The sequence below is a fragment of the Melozone crissalis genome, unplaced genomic scaffold (genome assembly GCF_028551555.1).
Source record: "Melozone crissalis strain CALT ecotype California unplaced genomic scaffold, PUWL_Pcris_2 ptg000008l_1, whole genome shotgun sequence".
Classification (NCBI taxonomy): Eukaryota; Metazoa; Chordata; class Aves; order Passeriformes; family Passerellidae; genus Melozone; species Melozone crissalis.
The window spans coordinates 10,731,602-10,747,494 of NW_026535786.1; the positions used below are offsets into that span (position 1 = coordinate 10,731,602).

General features: G+C 41.6%; 2 protein-coding genes across 2 annotated transcripts in view; one reads left to right on the top strand and one right to left on the bottom strand.

The window, feature by feature from the left end:
• The window catches only part of PHC1 (polyhomeotic homolog 1), a 289,375-nt gene that overhangs the window by 69,044 nt on the left and 204,438 nt on the right, over positions 1-15,893 (bottom strand). The gene's annotated exons all lie outside the window — the stretch shown is intronic.
• Positions 209-10,454, top strand: LRRC32 (leucine rich repeat containing 32). Its single transcript, XM_054269964.1, has 3 exons — positions 209-508; positions 3,876-3,966; positions 8,514-10,454. The coding sequence occupies exons 2-3, from the start codon at positions 3,880-3,882 to the stop codon at positions 10,452-10,454; spliced, it is 2,028 nt and encodes a 675-aa protein (XP_054125939.1). The 5' UTR covers positions 209-508; positions 3,876-3,879.

A 15,893-nucleotide genomic window follows, 5' to 3' on the forward strand; every position in this document is an offset into this window, starting at 1 on the left:
CTGACAGCTGTGGGACAGGCACGGATGACTTCAGAGACAAGCACGTGTCTGCAAAGCCTGCAGAGGGGATCTTTTTTGTGGAATTTACTGAGTGTTTCATGTGTCAATATGAGAGGAGCGTAATTACCAGCTGAGAAACTGCAGGAAATAAGCCAAGACTGAATGGACGAAATGGAAAATAAAGAGAAGCACAGAGGACACACACATTTTAAAACAATTACAGAGGTATGTATTCACATGCTTGTGGGAGCCTGGGAATACATAAGGGATCGTGACTGCAAAGGAATGAATTCACGGACTGGTCTATGGGGAGTATTTTTTTCCCTGTGACTTCAAACTTCTCTCAGAGCTCACAGAGTTTTAGTCAGCTGGCATGCAAGAGAGGTACGACTTCCTAAGTAAACTCTTCCTCCACTTGCCCTGGAAAAGCTGCTGGGAGAGTCTGTGAGACAGAAGGCTGCAAGCAGAGGGGAATCCTGCTCCTCCTCCTCCTCCGGCCACAGAGCAGGTATGTGGAGATGCATGCAAACCTGGGAGCGTGCTGGAAAGTTGAGCTTTTGACTGCAGGAGAGATGGGGCTCTGGTGACTTAGAGCTGCAGCCTTTTGGAAGTAACATGGACAAGGAAGGTACTGTATAAATAAAATATACTGTGTTTATGGATAGGCTGAGGAACTGGCTAAACACACTGTGTAGATGGCTCTCTCCACACAGCTGTATATTTAACCCATCAGGGACTTACACTGCAGAGAGTCAGCTCCCTTATGTTAAGGAGGCACCGATTAGTTTACAACAATGCAGTTGTCATAAGTCAGGTTTGTTATCATTCTCTGTGCTTACAGTAGTGAAAGATGGGGACATGTCTGGGTATTTTTTCTTTCTTTACAGGACTTTAGTCTGTTTGTAGAATTGCTGCATTATAGTGCTCTGAGGCAGGAGTGCTGCAGAGATCAGCCTTGTACACTGATTAAATGCCACTCGCCCCGCTCCCCACATGGAATCTTAGCACAGCCTTGGGCAAATCTCACAGCCCCGGGTAAAATGGGCAAAAGGCTGTCTGGCTCCTCTGCTCTCCTTACTAGCAGCACTGTCATTGAGCTCTCCCTGTTGGAGCACGAGGTGTGAGATAGCAGCATTACTGTGCTACTCTTTAAGATCCTGACAGCCTGAATGTCACCTTGGGTGAACAATGACTTACTGAGAGGGTTTTGCTGCATCTGGATTGTTACCACAGGAATTAGTACTTGGACAGTATTTGGAACTGATAAAGTTTTAGAAAATCTTTATTTATATGAAAGTCACATACACATTTACAAAGCCAAACCCTGGTGTATTTTGATAAAAGTATTTTTGATGAAAATGCAGATATGTTTCCTTAAATAGAATCAAAAGTTAGGTTTTCCACAACAGAAGAAATTTGTTTGTGTTTTTTTTTTACTAAGATGCAGTCATTTCAACTTTAAAATCAATTTATTACTCTAAAATGCTAAAATCCTTTAATTTTCAGTAAAAAAAATTTCAAAACAAGTAATCTCTTTTTAAAGCAGATATTTCTATTTCAGTGATTGTATCAGTACTTTATCTTTTACTAATATAATGATGGATGGATTCAAGGGGGTGGTATCAGTATCATGCAATCAGAGCTACCAGAAGTAACTATCTTCACCTCATTTTTCCTCCTGTTGGATCACATAAATTGAATAGGTCTTTTCCCAGATACTGATTCCACTGTCAATGAAAACAAATTGGTGAATTAAAAGCTTGTTTTTTCTCTCTTTTTGCTGCACTAAAATAATATGAGAAATTACTCTGTTTTAGCTCCTGAACTTGAGTTTTCCCGGGAACTGTGTTTCCAGGGAGATAGTTTGTTTTCAGGGTCAGATAGTTTAATCTGCAAATCACTTTCTGCTGATAAAACTGTTTTCATTTTCCCATCTCCTACTGTCCCTTCACCCAGCCCCTCGCTCAGCAAGTCTCCAGCCTGGTGAATTTCATGAAATTGTTGTTTTATTTTTTTTCTTTCCTGTAGGGAGTAGTAGAAAAAACACCCAGGTGAATAAAATAGTGAATCTGGCTAAACCTCATGTATACAATTGACTGAAAATGTTAATTTCTGGTAGGGAAGTTCTTTTGGCTAAACACCTGACACAGGTGCAAGTAGAGGGAGGACAGAGTGAGAAATGAGGAATGCAACAGCTTCAAAAGACAAGAGAAAAGCCATGCTGGGGTTAGAGGAGATGTAGGAGTCCTTATTTTGGTATGCAGACTTGACTTGGCTGTGATTTTAATGAAGCAAAGTCCTGAGCAGCAGAATCAGTGCATGCCCTTCCCTCTTGGTTTGGCATTTGTTTCTGCCCAGGCTCTTCTTCACAGTTCACCTGGCACAACTGTTTGGTCACTTGGTAAAACAGCTTGAGGAACTGAGCCGGGTTTTTAAAAAGCTCAAACAACAAAATCTCTGCTATTTTTATCCTTGCAAATCCAAATTTCCCGAAGTGCTCTGAACATCCATTGTAGAGAATGCAAAGCTGCAGTCATCCTGGTCACTTCTTGCTCTTCATTACAGGCATAATATTGGTAGTCCATTTCTAAATTAAATGAAAATCTCCTATTTTTAAAAATAGATCTTATTTTCTCATGGAGGCCTCAAATGTTTGAGGTTTGTCTTGCAAAATTGTCTGTGCATTGCAAGTGCTATTGCACACTGCTGACAGGGCAAACTCTAAACACAGAGCATCTGAAAGGAATTTAAACCTCTGGACACCACAGCGTCCCCAGCTTCAGCATAAGTTCCCTGCTCACCCCAAGGGGGTTGCAGATAAAGAGCTTGAGTCCAGAAAGCATGCCAAGATCAGCACTGCAGCCAGCTCTGGACAAGAGAAGCTCAAGACACAACATGCTTGAGGGAAGGTGGTCAAAACGAGTCTGACACTAGCCCAGTCAAGGGGAACCTGCCTGGGGTTGTGATCTCACTGCTGGACTGTTCTCTTGAGAGCTTAACACGGATTTTTATGTCCATTGCACCTAAGCATGCCCTCCCCCGTTGTCTTTGCATGGCATTTTCATGGCTAGACCAGCAACCTGGTCTGCAGGAAGGTGTCCCTAACTATGGCAGAGGGGTTGGAGCCAGAGGATCTTTAAGGGCCCTTCCAACACACACCATTCTGTCATTCTATGATTCTGTAATTTATGCCTCTCATTTTAGGGTGCAATGCAAAGCAAATGAAATGCTAAGAGCCCAGATCTTTGGCATATTATTTCAACCATGGGAAAACTGCATGGCAACAGTTCAGGCTTGTGGCTCTGGGAGAAAGCAATGGGAAACCCTGTGTAAAGGTGGGGTTTCCAGCAGCAGCACTTAGCAGAAGGAAGGGAGGAAACCAGCAATTAGACAGGTCCTTCTGCCCTAGAGGGCAGCACAAAGTAATAAATACAAGCCTGAACTCACAAACCATCTGAAATCATCTTCTGCATGACAAAAGAATGTCTGTCAGAATGGTGTCCTGTTGTGGCTAATATCTTCAGCTTAATTGGTTGGATCAAAACAGAAACCATTTCCATTTGAGAGCTCTTTCTACGTGACGCCAGACACACTGCCCAGTATGAGAATCTGGACTTCATTAGGTGGCCTGGATATCAGCCAGGCAGCATCTGGAACCACACAAACCCATTAAAAGCCTTGCATCTTCCTTTGGCCACCAGGCTTAAAGGAATCCAGAGCTACACAGGTAGGTCACAAGTGTAGTAGGCTCAGAGTGGGTTAATTCATTGCACTGCTTGTGTCCATCTCCTTATTAGATGATAATCTGCCAGCTTTCACATGTGTTGACCTCTGTGTTCCATTTGAAATCTAACCATAATTACTTTTGCCTTCAGAACCATGAAACTGAACATCATCTTCTTGCTGGCAGTGGTGAACACAGGAACCTTTAACTATCATCCCACAGAGGGGACACCCTGTGAAATGGTAAGGAGGGATTCCTCCTCAGGCCCTTTGGGATCTGCAGTGAGGCTGGGACACCCCCATTGCAGGCACTGTGCAAACAGCCATAGTCCCTGAAAAGGGAAAATCTCCAGCACCAGACTTTCTGTGGTGGCAGAGGTGGGATTTCCAGGGTTAGGGGATGGGTAGTAGGCACTTCTCAGGCTATGTCCTTTTTGTAGTGACGGCACATAAGAGGGGTGGAGGAGGGGCGAGGTGGGAAGAAGGGTCATTATGTTTGGGTTTTTTCTAAAGGGGAGCTGGTTAAAAGAAATTTGACCTGATTTCCCTAAGACCGTAGAGGGGTTCTGGGACTGAGACAGAGAAAAGACTTAGACCTAAAACCAGCTCCTTTCTATCAGGCCTAAGGTCTTTGTGCTTTAAATAAAGAATCTTCTGTGAAATACCTCTATACCAGCCCTTTTGTAATAGCAGGGAGACTGACCTCCTCTGCCCTGACACAGCATTGCTGCCAGGGAACTTGCACCTGACTTCTGCTGGAGAAAAAGAAGTGACAAAGCCTCTTGCTGCAGTACAAAATTTTCTCCTTGGATTTTTGCAAGCACCTGGTACAATATTAAAAATGTTATTCAGACCTGAACTTTCTACCTTTCCTATCAAAGTATTTCAGACTGTAACAGGCTTTTAAAAATACCTTTTTTTTCCCTGAATATTGAAGCTGCTTAGCACAAAACTTCAAGAATTTCCAAAATAGGGGGGAAAAACCCTATTTACTAGCTGTACACAACTCCCTTATGGGACTCATTGCATTCCTGCCCACCTGCTGTGTTGCTGCACTTCCTGAATTCCAAAGAAATTAAAACCTAGTTTATATAGAACAATCTTGGGAATCTGCTTGACTGAGTAGCTCAGTTCATTGGCTGGAGAGGGAAGTGTGATGAAGCTTGGGTCCCATGTATCACAGAAAAGTGAAGGCTGGGCAAGACACACAATAACCCAAGCAGATTTGTCCCATTCCAGTTTTTGGAAGGGTCACAGACCTGGCTGACTGCTGTGAAGTAAACGTGCTTGTTTCCAACACTCCACCATAAACTGGTTTCATCAAGCCAACAATCCAAGGCTCTAAGCAGTTAACTTAGATAAATTTAGCTCTGACAGAAAGCTGCAGTCAAAGGCTGGAATGTTCATCTCAAATAAATGAACAGCTCAGCATTGCAGATGTCAATGCTGATCATCTTCCTCTGCTGGATGTTTGCTCCAACAAAAGATCCATGTAAATCCAAACACCATTTAAAGAAAGAAGGAGCAACTGGATTAGCTGCTGGGTTCATTGAAATCCTGAATTACTATTTTTCATCACAGCCTCCCTGTTTCACAAGGCGCTTTCCCTGTGGCAACACCTTTAGAACAGCAAGAGCTCTGACTTTAATATTTCATCCCAAGTCTCCTGGAAAAGGCATGAGTCAGAAACTTGTGCCTGTCTCTGACTCACCACTAGTACTCCTGTCATTGAACAAGAACCCTAGAAGAGGTTTTAGGAAGTCAGCAATCCCTACCAGACCCTTGACACAGGTGTGAGCTGCACTGATTACCCAAGTTATGGCATATCTACTTGTTTGCAAAACGAGGCACAGCTTAAATGCCAGGAGCTTCTTCCTAACTTATGCAGCCTTCCAAGGTCAGGCAAGGCTTCAAGGAGGTCATGTTCTACCTCCCAAAGTAAGATGTTTCTGCTAATTCATGTTTGCTGGCAAAAGATAAGCTTTGAAATAATTTACAGAAGGGAAGGGATTTTAGGAAATTCTGTCTTACCTTGAATTGAGCGGTGCAAGAACATGTGCACGACCAGTTATCACAGGTCAGCTGATGAGGGGTACCTGGGCAAACTGCTGAGGTTTGATCTGAGACTCCACCTGGGCAGCTCTTCTGGGAATGGCCATGGACACCACACAAGTGCAGGTCAGTGCCAAGTGCCTGCAGCCCAAACTCTTTGGTTCAGATGTTCATGAGTTGACAAAGGAGAACACGAGTGCAGGCTTGGATCCAGCTGCTTTTTTTTGTAGGGCCCTTAGAAACATGGATGACAGCTTCCTCCTGGTGCTGAGCAGTGAAGAACTGAAACAGGAATCCAAATGGTGCTTAGCTTTTGAGATACTGGATCTTTTTTTTTGCCCAGCACAAAAGGGGGACCAGAAGGGGCCAAAAGCTCCTCACCCTGCAGGACTTCTTGACAATGGACTTGAAATAAACTGATGGAAACACTGGCAAAAAAGATGAAGTCAGAACCCATTGAGCTAAGAGGTGGGAGGAGGGAAGATACACCAAAGAGATGCTCTATCCCACTGAGATGTGCTTTATCTTTTCTTCCTATTCCTGATGAGGATTAAATTCATGCAGTTTGAGCCTCAGGGCAGTAAAGGAGGTGCAGAAGATAAGAAATATGGTGAGGATCAAAATAGCGAAAAGAATGATAGTTTTAAAAGAAATAGGAGAGGGGAGCTATTATAGGAGCAAAGGGCAGGCAGTGGGAAGTGTAGATTTTATCTGTCCCTTTTACCCCTGGGACAGTTCCATGGATGCAGATTAAAGGCCAAATCCTGCACGATACATGGTGATCTGGGACTGACCTCTCAAGCATTGACTTCAGTGAACACCGGCTGGCTGGCATTGACAGGATCAGAACTTTGCTAAGATACTTTATCCCAGAAGAGTGAAGGGGGCTCTACACTTGTTCAGATTTGGCTCAAAATGTCTGGAGAAACCTGGCATCTGCCTTAGGCTGCAAAGGACCTGCTGCTTTTCACTCTGGATTTTTTTATCCTTCTGGCTTCTGCTTCTTCCACAAACCAAATAAAAAAAGCTTTGCTCTCATGCCTTGGAGCTAATCCCAAATCCAGGCATATTTTAGTTCAAAATGAGCAATTCTACAATGGCTTTGCAGGAAAGAAATAATGTCAAGTAAATGCCAGAAAATTTCCTTTTTTTCTCTGTAATATTTTTAGCTGGGGGAGATTTAAGTGAATTGGAGAGGGGTAAAACGTGTTTCAGGTTTTTGTAGTCAATTTACTTGGGATCTTTGGGAAAGATGTATTATAGGAAGGACTGTGGAGCAGTCTGACTATATTGAGAGTTCAGATGAACACTTGTACTTCTCTGACACATTTTTGTGTTGCCTCCAAAATTTAGATTATGCAAAAGAGATTCACAAAAGACTGACTAGTGCCACACTTCTCCAAAAGCAGATGTACCACTTCATTCACCTCCATGTTCACATGAAACAGATAGGTTTTAATTGTTTTCACTTTTAATCTTTCTTTAATATCTGAAAAGCCTTGTGTGATGTAATCTGGATCCTGCTTCTCCACAAAAATTAAGATTCAACACATTTTTTCTTTATTTCTTTCCTTTCTGTTCTTTCTATAAATACTGTATGGCCCAGACATCCAAACACATTCATGACAAGAGTTTTTCTCCAGTAAATTAAATGCCACTTAAGCCTTTCACTTTCACTTCCTCACACTTCTGTATGCTGTCATTATTAACAAAATATAGCTTGATATTTATGCAAGGATGCTCATCTTGATGTTACCAATCTTCCTTATGAACACACACTCCAAATTTGGCCTGGACACAAACTCAATCCTAGCTGCTATTAAACAGACTTGCTCCTGGAAGATGGAGTCGATTTTGACATTTGGTTTTTTTTCCCTGTATCTGCTGCTGAGAATTGGCCTGAAAAAGTATGACCCTCATTGCACCTCACAGCTTTTTTCTCTCTCAAGTGCTGGCTTTACAGAATTTGTCTTTTCCATGTTGTGTCACGTGAGTGTTGTCAGAACGCTTTCACAAGGCGCTCTCCCCATGCAAGAAGAAGGGAAGTGGTACCTTAGCAAAAGGATAAACATGGATAGTGAAAGAAGGAAGAGTCTGGAGACTTGCATCAGAAATATTCCAGTCATTGAATGACCTATTTTGGTAAAGGTGCATTACTAAACAAAGCCATGGATAAAGGAAAACATGGTTTAATATCTGAGGGCGTGACTATGAAGGAGAGACAGGTTTTGTGATGTAGGATCCTTATATGCTTTTCCACCTCCTTGCTTTGGAACCCACACTCTCAAAAGCATGAAGCTTTTTCAAGTACAGCTTACTCTTGCAAGTTGAGTTCAGAAAATCTAACACAAAGATGAAAGTGAAAAAATTAAACATCAGAAGAAAAAATGAAGAAATGGTGCTTGATTGCAATGGAAAAGGGGCAAAATTCCTTCACTTGGATCTTTTAAAAGTCCAGGAGAAAGGTACAAAAAGAAGAGCATCCAGTAGGTATCAAACACAGATAAAACTCTACTATTGTAAGTCAGTGATGTCTTAAAAATGAAAAGAGCATTGTTAGCTGCAGAAAGGTGTTAGGATTGTTGCTCTTGCTGTCTGACTGCTGAGATAAAGTGGTGGGATCAGTGTTTCAGGAGGAGGTTCTGCCTGGATCTTGAATGTTATTTTCCGTATTTATATAATGCAAAAATGTTTTTAATTTGTCACATGACAACCCCTTTTCTCTCCTTTTCTGGCAGGCAAATTCACAGGCATTTTGCCACAACAAAGACCTTCACCAAATCCCTCACGAGCTCCATCTGAATGTAAACAAAATAGATCTGTCTGGAAACCTGATTCAAAGCATCCCTGAAATACCATTATCATTCTACACTTCCCTCCAGTATCTGGATTTAAGCTTCAACCAGATAAGCTTCATCACATCTGGAGTGTTTGCACACATGACAAGTTTGCTGGAAATAAATTTATCCAATAATCATTTACATAAGGTTGCTCAGAATGGGACAGAGGGTATTGGACTTTTGCCCAAGGTGGAAATAATGGACTTGTCCCACAACAATCTCTACAGTGGGATGGCTAAATATTTCATTAATCAAGCTCCAGCACTGCAGTATCTTTCCTTGGCAGATAACAGTATTGTAAGGATATCACACAAGATGTTTCAGGGATCTCCCAGTCTTGTGGAGATTGATCTTCAGAGAAATATCATCATGGAAATAGAAGAAGGTGCTTTCGAGACTCTAGCAAACCTTTCCAAACTCAATCTCTCCACAAATTCAATTACTTGCATCTCTGATTTCAACCTCAGGCAGTTGGAGGTACTTGACCTTAGCAGGAATAGCATTGAGACCTTCAGCATCACAAAGTCAAATGATGAATATAGTTTAAGATGTCTGGATCTTAGTGAAAACAAATTGCTTCACTTCCCAGTCTTCCCTCAGGTAAATAAACTGGTAACTCTGAATTTATCAAAAAATTTAATCCAGCTCACTGCTGAATCCCCTTATAATAAAATGGACTACATGGATAATGAATGGCTAGATGCTTCTTTTCATCTTCTTGATCAGAAGCGAAGTAAAAATACAAGTTCTCTTTATTTATCCCAACTTGTATATTTAGACTTAAGTTATAATAAAATCAAATCCATTCCAGATGGGTTCTTTGAGTCAATGTTGTCCCTTCACACCCTTAATCTCAGCAGAAACTGTCTTCAGGCATTTACAGTAGGTTATGATAGTGCATTGCTCTCCCTAACTGTCCTTGACTTGAGCTACAATGCTTTGCAGAACCTTCTCCTCGATGCTGGTGCTTTGCCAAATTTGAGGGAGTTTCATGTTCAAAACAACAACCTTCAGACCCTGCAATTTGACATCTTTTCCAGTCTTCCTAGCCTCAGACTTCTTAATCTACAGAGCAATAACATCAGCCTTTGCCACATGTACTCAGGATTAGCTAAGCAAAGACTTGCTGGAGAGGACAGCGGTTGTGTGTCGTTTGTCAATTCTCCCACTCTCCAGTACCTGTACCTAGCTGACAACATGCTGAGCATCCTACCTGCACGCACCTTCCACAAGACTCCACTGCTTGTCTTGGATCTCTCCAGGAACCCTGGACTGAAAATAGAACTTAAAGCACTAGCAGGACTGGAAAAGTCTCTGGAATACTTGCATTTACATGGCAATAGTCTGATAGATTTAAATATTGACTTGCCTTGTTTTAGTCACCTTAAACATTTAAACCTCTCTGAAAATCAGCTGAACTGGCTGCCTAAGTGGAGTAGTGACACTCCACTGGAAGTTCTAGACCTACGGAACAATAGGTTCAGTACATTAGAGGACAGCAACATTTTAGCATTAGAAAATTCACTTAAAAACTTGTATCTCTCTGGGAACCCACTCAACTGCTGTGGAAACATCTGGCTTTCATCAATGATCCAGAACAAAAATGTCCAGATCCCCAACGTGGAGCACTTAATGTGCCAGTACATTCGGAGCTTCGGGTATGGGGAAGAAATGCACGTCGAGGACATCAGACCAGAAGACTGTGAAAAAGAAGATCTGAAGAAAATCAACATCCTCATTATATTAACATCTGTACTAGTTTTATCTGTCATCATCATTGGTGTGGGTTCATTTTTTTGCTTCCGAAGACAAAACTTTAGCCACCAGTTTAAAGCATAGGAACACAAAACACCCTGAAAACTGAAGAAATCAGGTGCTACCCTGACACTGTGGAAATGAAGGATATATTTTTCATCTTTGAGTTTTAACTGTGGATTTTACAATGGTTTTGAAGAGTCCCCGAACTGCACCACTGTACTGGTTTGGGTTGTAGGAAGGAAGATTTGCTCTGTTTTGCATTTGCTTCATTCACATGCAGATCTGCTTAAAAGATTACACAGTGTTAGAAGAGGCGTCTGTAAAGTCCTGCTGTTGCTTTGAGGGATGTGTAATTTAAACCAGCTCAAAAGAAAAAGGCCTGTAAGGTCTTGAGACCTGAGACTTTTCACTAAGCTCAGATGATGCCATCAGCCAATTAGGAAATCCCTTCTCAAAGTTATATGGCTCCACAAGATGTTTCAGTTTGGTCTGAGCTTTGCTTTTACCTAGCTGGTTAGCTCCTAATCCTTCTTAAACTGAAATCATACAATGATGGGCCAGAGGAGTCAAAACACAATCTTCACTCAGTGAAGTTGGTTGCAAATTCCCCTCAAGTTTCAAAACAATGAGAATTTAGCTAAAACCAAACCAAACCCAAATGGAAATTATAAGTAGTGTCCATTGTGCTCCTGCCTACCATTTAGACAGCTCACAATGGAAACCAGAGACCGTGTGGTAGGAACCTCTTTGGATGTCTCACTTTTTATGTTAGGATATTGCTCCAGTCACTGGGGCAAGACATGAGAGGTAGATGAGGTCAATTAGTTCTGGCACTTAGTATCCACAAGGGATGTAAAAGAAATCTCAAGCATGAAGCAACTGCTGATATGTTACCCAGATCTGCTCAGAAGGCCACAGGTTCACAGTTTAACTAAAAGAGAAGGAATTTGTCTCTCATGTGCAATACATATTTAACTGGGTATAATGTGAAGAAATTAATCTCTGGGGTGAATACTTTGCAAAAGAAAAATCTTAGAGAATGAATTTCAGCTAGAATTGGACTGAAATGCTTACATTTCTATGGAAACCTGTAGGAAATTCACAGCATACAGTTGCATTTCAATATAGAATAATAATATATCTATTTTTAAAGGTCATGGAAGGTTAGACTGCAAAAACATACCATTGTGAAATGATACACAGGGAACATAGTCCTGTGCCATTATTCAGATCAGATGTTCACTTTGTCACCCTAAAAAGATATTATAGAGGATGGGCTGTAAGAAAAGTTATGTAGATCCTCATTCTGTGATGGGTTTAACACAGCTAACATGCTACATTGCTAAAAGTTGAAACAGACATGTATTTTGTTCTGTACCCTGGCAGAAAATTCACCCTTTTGAAATGAAGAAAAGCTCACCAACAGTGGGAGCTTGACCTGCTAATGGGGTGCAATGGCTTCAAAAGTAACTACATCAGGTCTTCTGTTAATGCCACGAACTGTACATTAAGGCATATAACAGAAATAGAGGTCAAACCAAAACCTGTTCAGGTAAATAACTCAGAGTCAAATTGCTGCTTCATTTCTGTTTCTTTAATCTAATGAATATAAAAATTACACACTACAAAAAGGTGTATAATTCTATTTTTAAAGCAGCTATGTAACAAACTGGCTGGTGGATTTCACTGTGGAATTTTGTATAATAAAAACATATTTGAATTTTGTAAAAAGCACAGGGTTGTGAATATATTAAATCACCAGTTTGAAATGCTCCACAGATGAAAAGAAAAGCCTTCCTATTTTTTCCTGTGGTGTTCAGATTCCACCTTTGACCTTTACCTTCTAGTCCTGAAGCTGTTCCACATCTTAGAGCACAGCCAATGGAAACCAAGAAGATCTACTGAAGATGTAGGCAAAAATTCAGAATAGGTTTTTGAGAGAACTTGTGGATAACCCATCCCTGGAAGTGTCCAAGGCCTTTGGTCACCCTGGATGGTGCTTTGATCACCCTGGTCTAGTGGAAGGTGTTCCTGACCACAGCAATGGGGCTGGAACTAGATGGCCTTTCAAGTGCTTTTCAACCCAAACCATTCTGTGATTCCGTGGTTCTACAAATTTGCACAAATCCTCAGCAGCAATGGGGCCTGATCTAATATCTACAAAAGCCCATGCTTGAGCCCATCATTGGCTCAAGCCTTTATTCAAGTAGGGAAATAAAGTCTAGTCTTTAGTCTCTAGTCTAGTAGATTGCACAAACAGCAATCCCAGGAGCTAGCTGGAAGTCCGATGTTGAAGCTGCTGTGTTTTCCCCTTGGTGTGAAGGCAAGCTGAGCTCTGTGCCCAGACACTGTTTAATCTGCCACACACCGAGTTTATGGCTGTTGTGTCAAGCAGGAAAATCTCCTTCTCAGAGCCAGTATTAACTTGACTAGTATGGCTGGAATTAAACATGATGACAGAGTCAAACCCGATTAATTAATAGTTTTCACACTGCTTTTGTTCAGCTCTCCCAAAAGGAAGTGGTTGTTATTACTAAACATCTGGGATTAATTAGATTTCCATTGACTTCTCCAGGAGCAAAAACAGTTTTCTCAAGAATAAGCCTCAGGAATAAAATGTAGCGTGGCTTGTTTGGATTTTTCTGTTAGCAGTATAATCAACCAAGAAGTGACCTGACCCTGCTCCTGCCAGTTCAATTATTCTGGATGGGGTGAGGAGCAAGAGGGGGAAAAAACCATTAATAAAATAACAGAGAGGAAAACCAGGGAGAAATGTGAGCCCTGCAAGATGTTATGCATCAAAATAGGGGGCGTGTAGCTGAGAGCCCCAGCTCTTGCCTCTCCTGATTGTTACTGTGTCTTCAAGAAGCCCAAATGCCAAATGATGATCCTGCATCAAATGTAGACATTATTCACACATTACACATCTTCCCACCAGTCAGCTCCATTTTCCTAATAGGTTGGTGGTATGGTTTAATAAAGAAGAAAATTAACCCTGTCCCAGCTGACACCAGGACAGTAGGCATGGTACAGGCTGTTTTGAATTTGTTTGGAATTTTGCAAGCAAGAATTTACACCCTCATTTACTGCTTTTTCATAAAGTTCTCGCAACAGACTTGAACCTGGTCTTGAACGCTTACAGGAATGGGGCAACCTGTTCCAGCGTTTCACTACCCTCTGAGTAAAGAATTTCTACATGACATCTAAACGTGCCTGGTATCAGGTGGATATAAGTACTGGAAACATTAGGAATGCTAGGAAAACTAGAATCAGAGAGAGACTTTAAATGCTTAGCAAGTCATGACTCATGTTAGCCATCCATGAAAAACAAGTCTCAGTTTCCAGAAGCATTGTTTTTTTTTTCTCCAAAGTACCCTTTTTTACTTGCAAAGTACTCTGTACCCTAACAGAGTACCAGAGTACCAGGGCCTCTAGCTACAGACTTCCCTGCAGGGACTCTACTCAGCTCTAAACTAACCTCAGTAGGTAAGTATCTAACACAGTAAGTGACTTCTGATATTTTGGGAGCCCAAAGCATTGGCTTTCCTATTCTATCTAACCCCTATGTCATTCAGTACCCTCCTACTTTCTCGGGGAGGAAAAAACTGACACAACTTGGATCCCCTGCATCTCCCTAAGAAAGAAAACTAGGCAAGGTAGCCTCTAGCCAAATTATTTTCCATTAAAAATTACCTATTCTGTTTGTGCACACATGTACAAAGGCACAGACACACAAGGCTACTTTAAGAAATAGATCATTTCAGGATTAGCTTTGATTGACCTAGATTAGAACAGCCTGTGCTAAATGATCATCTGTAATAACAAACAGCCTGTGCTGCTGCTGTTTGTGGATTCCTATTTCATGCCTGTTCCATGTGAAACATTTTGACCAAGATTTTCAAAGTGATCACTGATTCATTTCAGATGCCTAAATTTGCAGCCTGTGTCTTGCCAACCCTGAAGCAAGTCACACTTTCCAGAAAACTGGGTCCATTTTCTCTCAAAACCAAGGCTCTGTGGTATGTCTTATACAAGCCCCAGCAAAAAAAAAAAAAAAAAGAGGTTGTCCAGATGTATGTATATAGTTATTTCACTTAGAGCTTTCTAATGATAGTTTCTGCTCTGCCAGAGTTGTTTGGAGCACCTCAACAGCTGAAAAACAGCAATGTCAACACCTCCTCTGCCCTGTAGGCTGCCCTCAGAAGGGCCATATCAACCTAAGTTAACTATACCCCCACTATCACTCCCATCCTCAGTTACTGTGGGTAAATTTGAGTGAAAAAAGGAAAAACAGACATAAGAAAAGAACAAAAATTGTAAATGTAGTGTCTTCAGCTTCCTGCCAATTTTGCAGCTATGCAGCCAGAACAGATTTTGGTCCCATGGGTCCTGGATTGGTGAGAGTCCAAATAGATTTACTAAGACAAAAGAGAAATGAGAAATGAGGAATGAAAGGAGTTTGGAGCCATCAAAATCCTCAGAGTGAGTGATGGGATGCTTTAGAGGAACAGGCAGTGGTAGGTATTTACCCACCTCTCCCCAAGAGTTTAGAGAAGATCAGTGAAGCCTCACCCAGTCTCTTGTAGAGGAAAGGTGAGAAGAGAGCCTAGGAGACAGATAATGGAACAGAAATGAAGGATGATAGAAGAAGTGAAAGGTGGAAGGGAAATGGATAGAGAACAGAGTTTTAGTACAATTCATGTCTTCATGAAGGGGAATGGAGAAGCACAACTGGAAACTGAAGAGCATCAAAGAGAGAGGGACAGGATAACTTTGCAAAGAGGTGGTCAGAGATGAGCTGTGAAGAGCCTGAGGGGACACAGGTACCTTGGTTAGACAACAAGTGTGTGAAGAATGAAAACAGAGGAGCACTTCAGTTCGTGCAGGGTGGAAACAGAAGTGTAAAGTAATCAGGGAAATGGGATGAAGCTGAAATGGAAGGAAAAAGAGAAGACTTTTCTGAGGAGGGTCTGTCAGACTGTGCAACACTCTTTCACAAGGGAAGACATTTGGAGGCTGATGCAACATGATACTAATGAAAATTTTGGCAAAAATGAGGGAACAGTCTTGCAACACTGGGAGAGTCACTTTTCTCCCAAGCTATTGTTCATGGCAGTTCTGCTGCATTGCAGAGCCAAGCTAGCTCCAAAGATTTCCTCCTCCTGTCCATGGCTAACAGTCAGAGCATCAAAGACACGTTTGGGAGACACATGGGACACTTTATTGCAGCCTTTCAGTACTTAGAAACAAAAAAAAGGACAGCGTCTTTTTAAATGGGCTTTTTAAACAGGACATGGAGGAATCATTTTAAACTAAAAGAGGGGAGATTTAGATTAGGCATGAGGAAGAAATTCTTTACAGTGAGGGGGAGGTGAAGTACAAGTTGCCAAGAAGCTGTAGATGCCCCATCTATGAAAGCCAGATTGGACAGGACTTTGAGCAATCTGATCCTGGTGGGTGGCATCCCTGCCTCTGTCAGGGGGATTGGAACTAGATGATCTTTAAAATCTATTCCAGCCC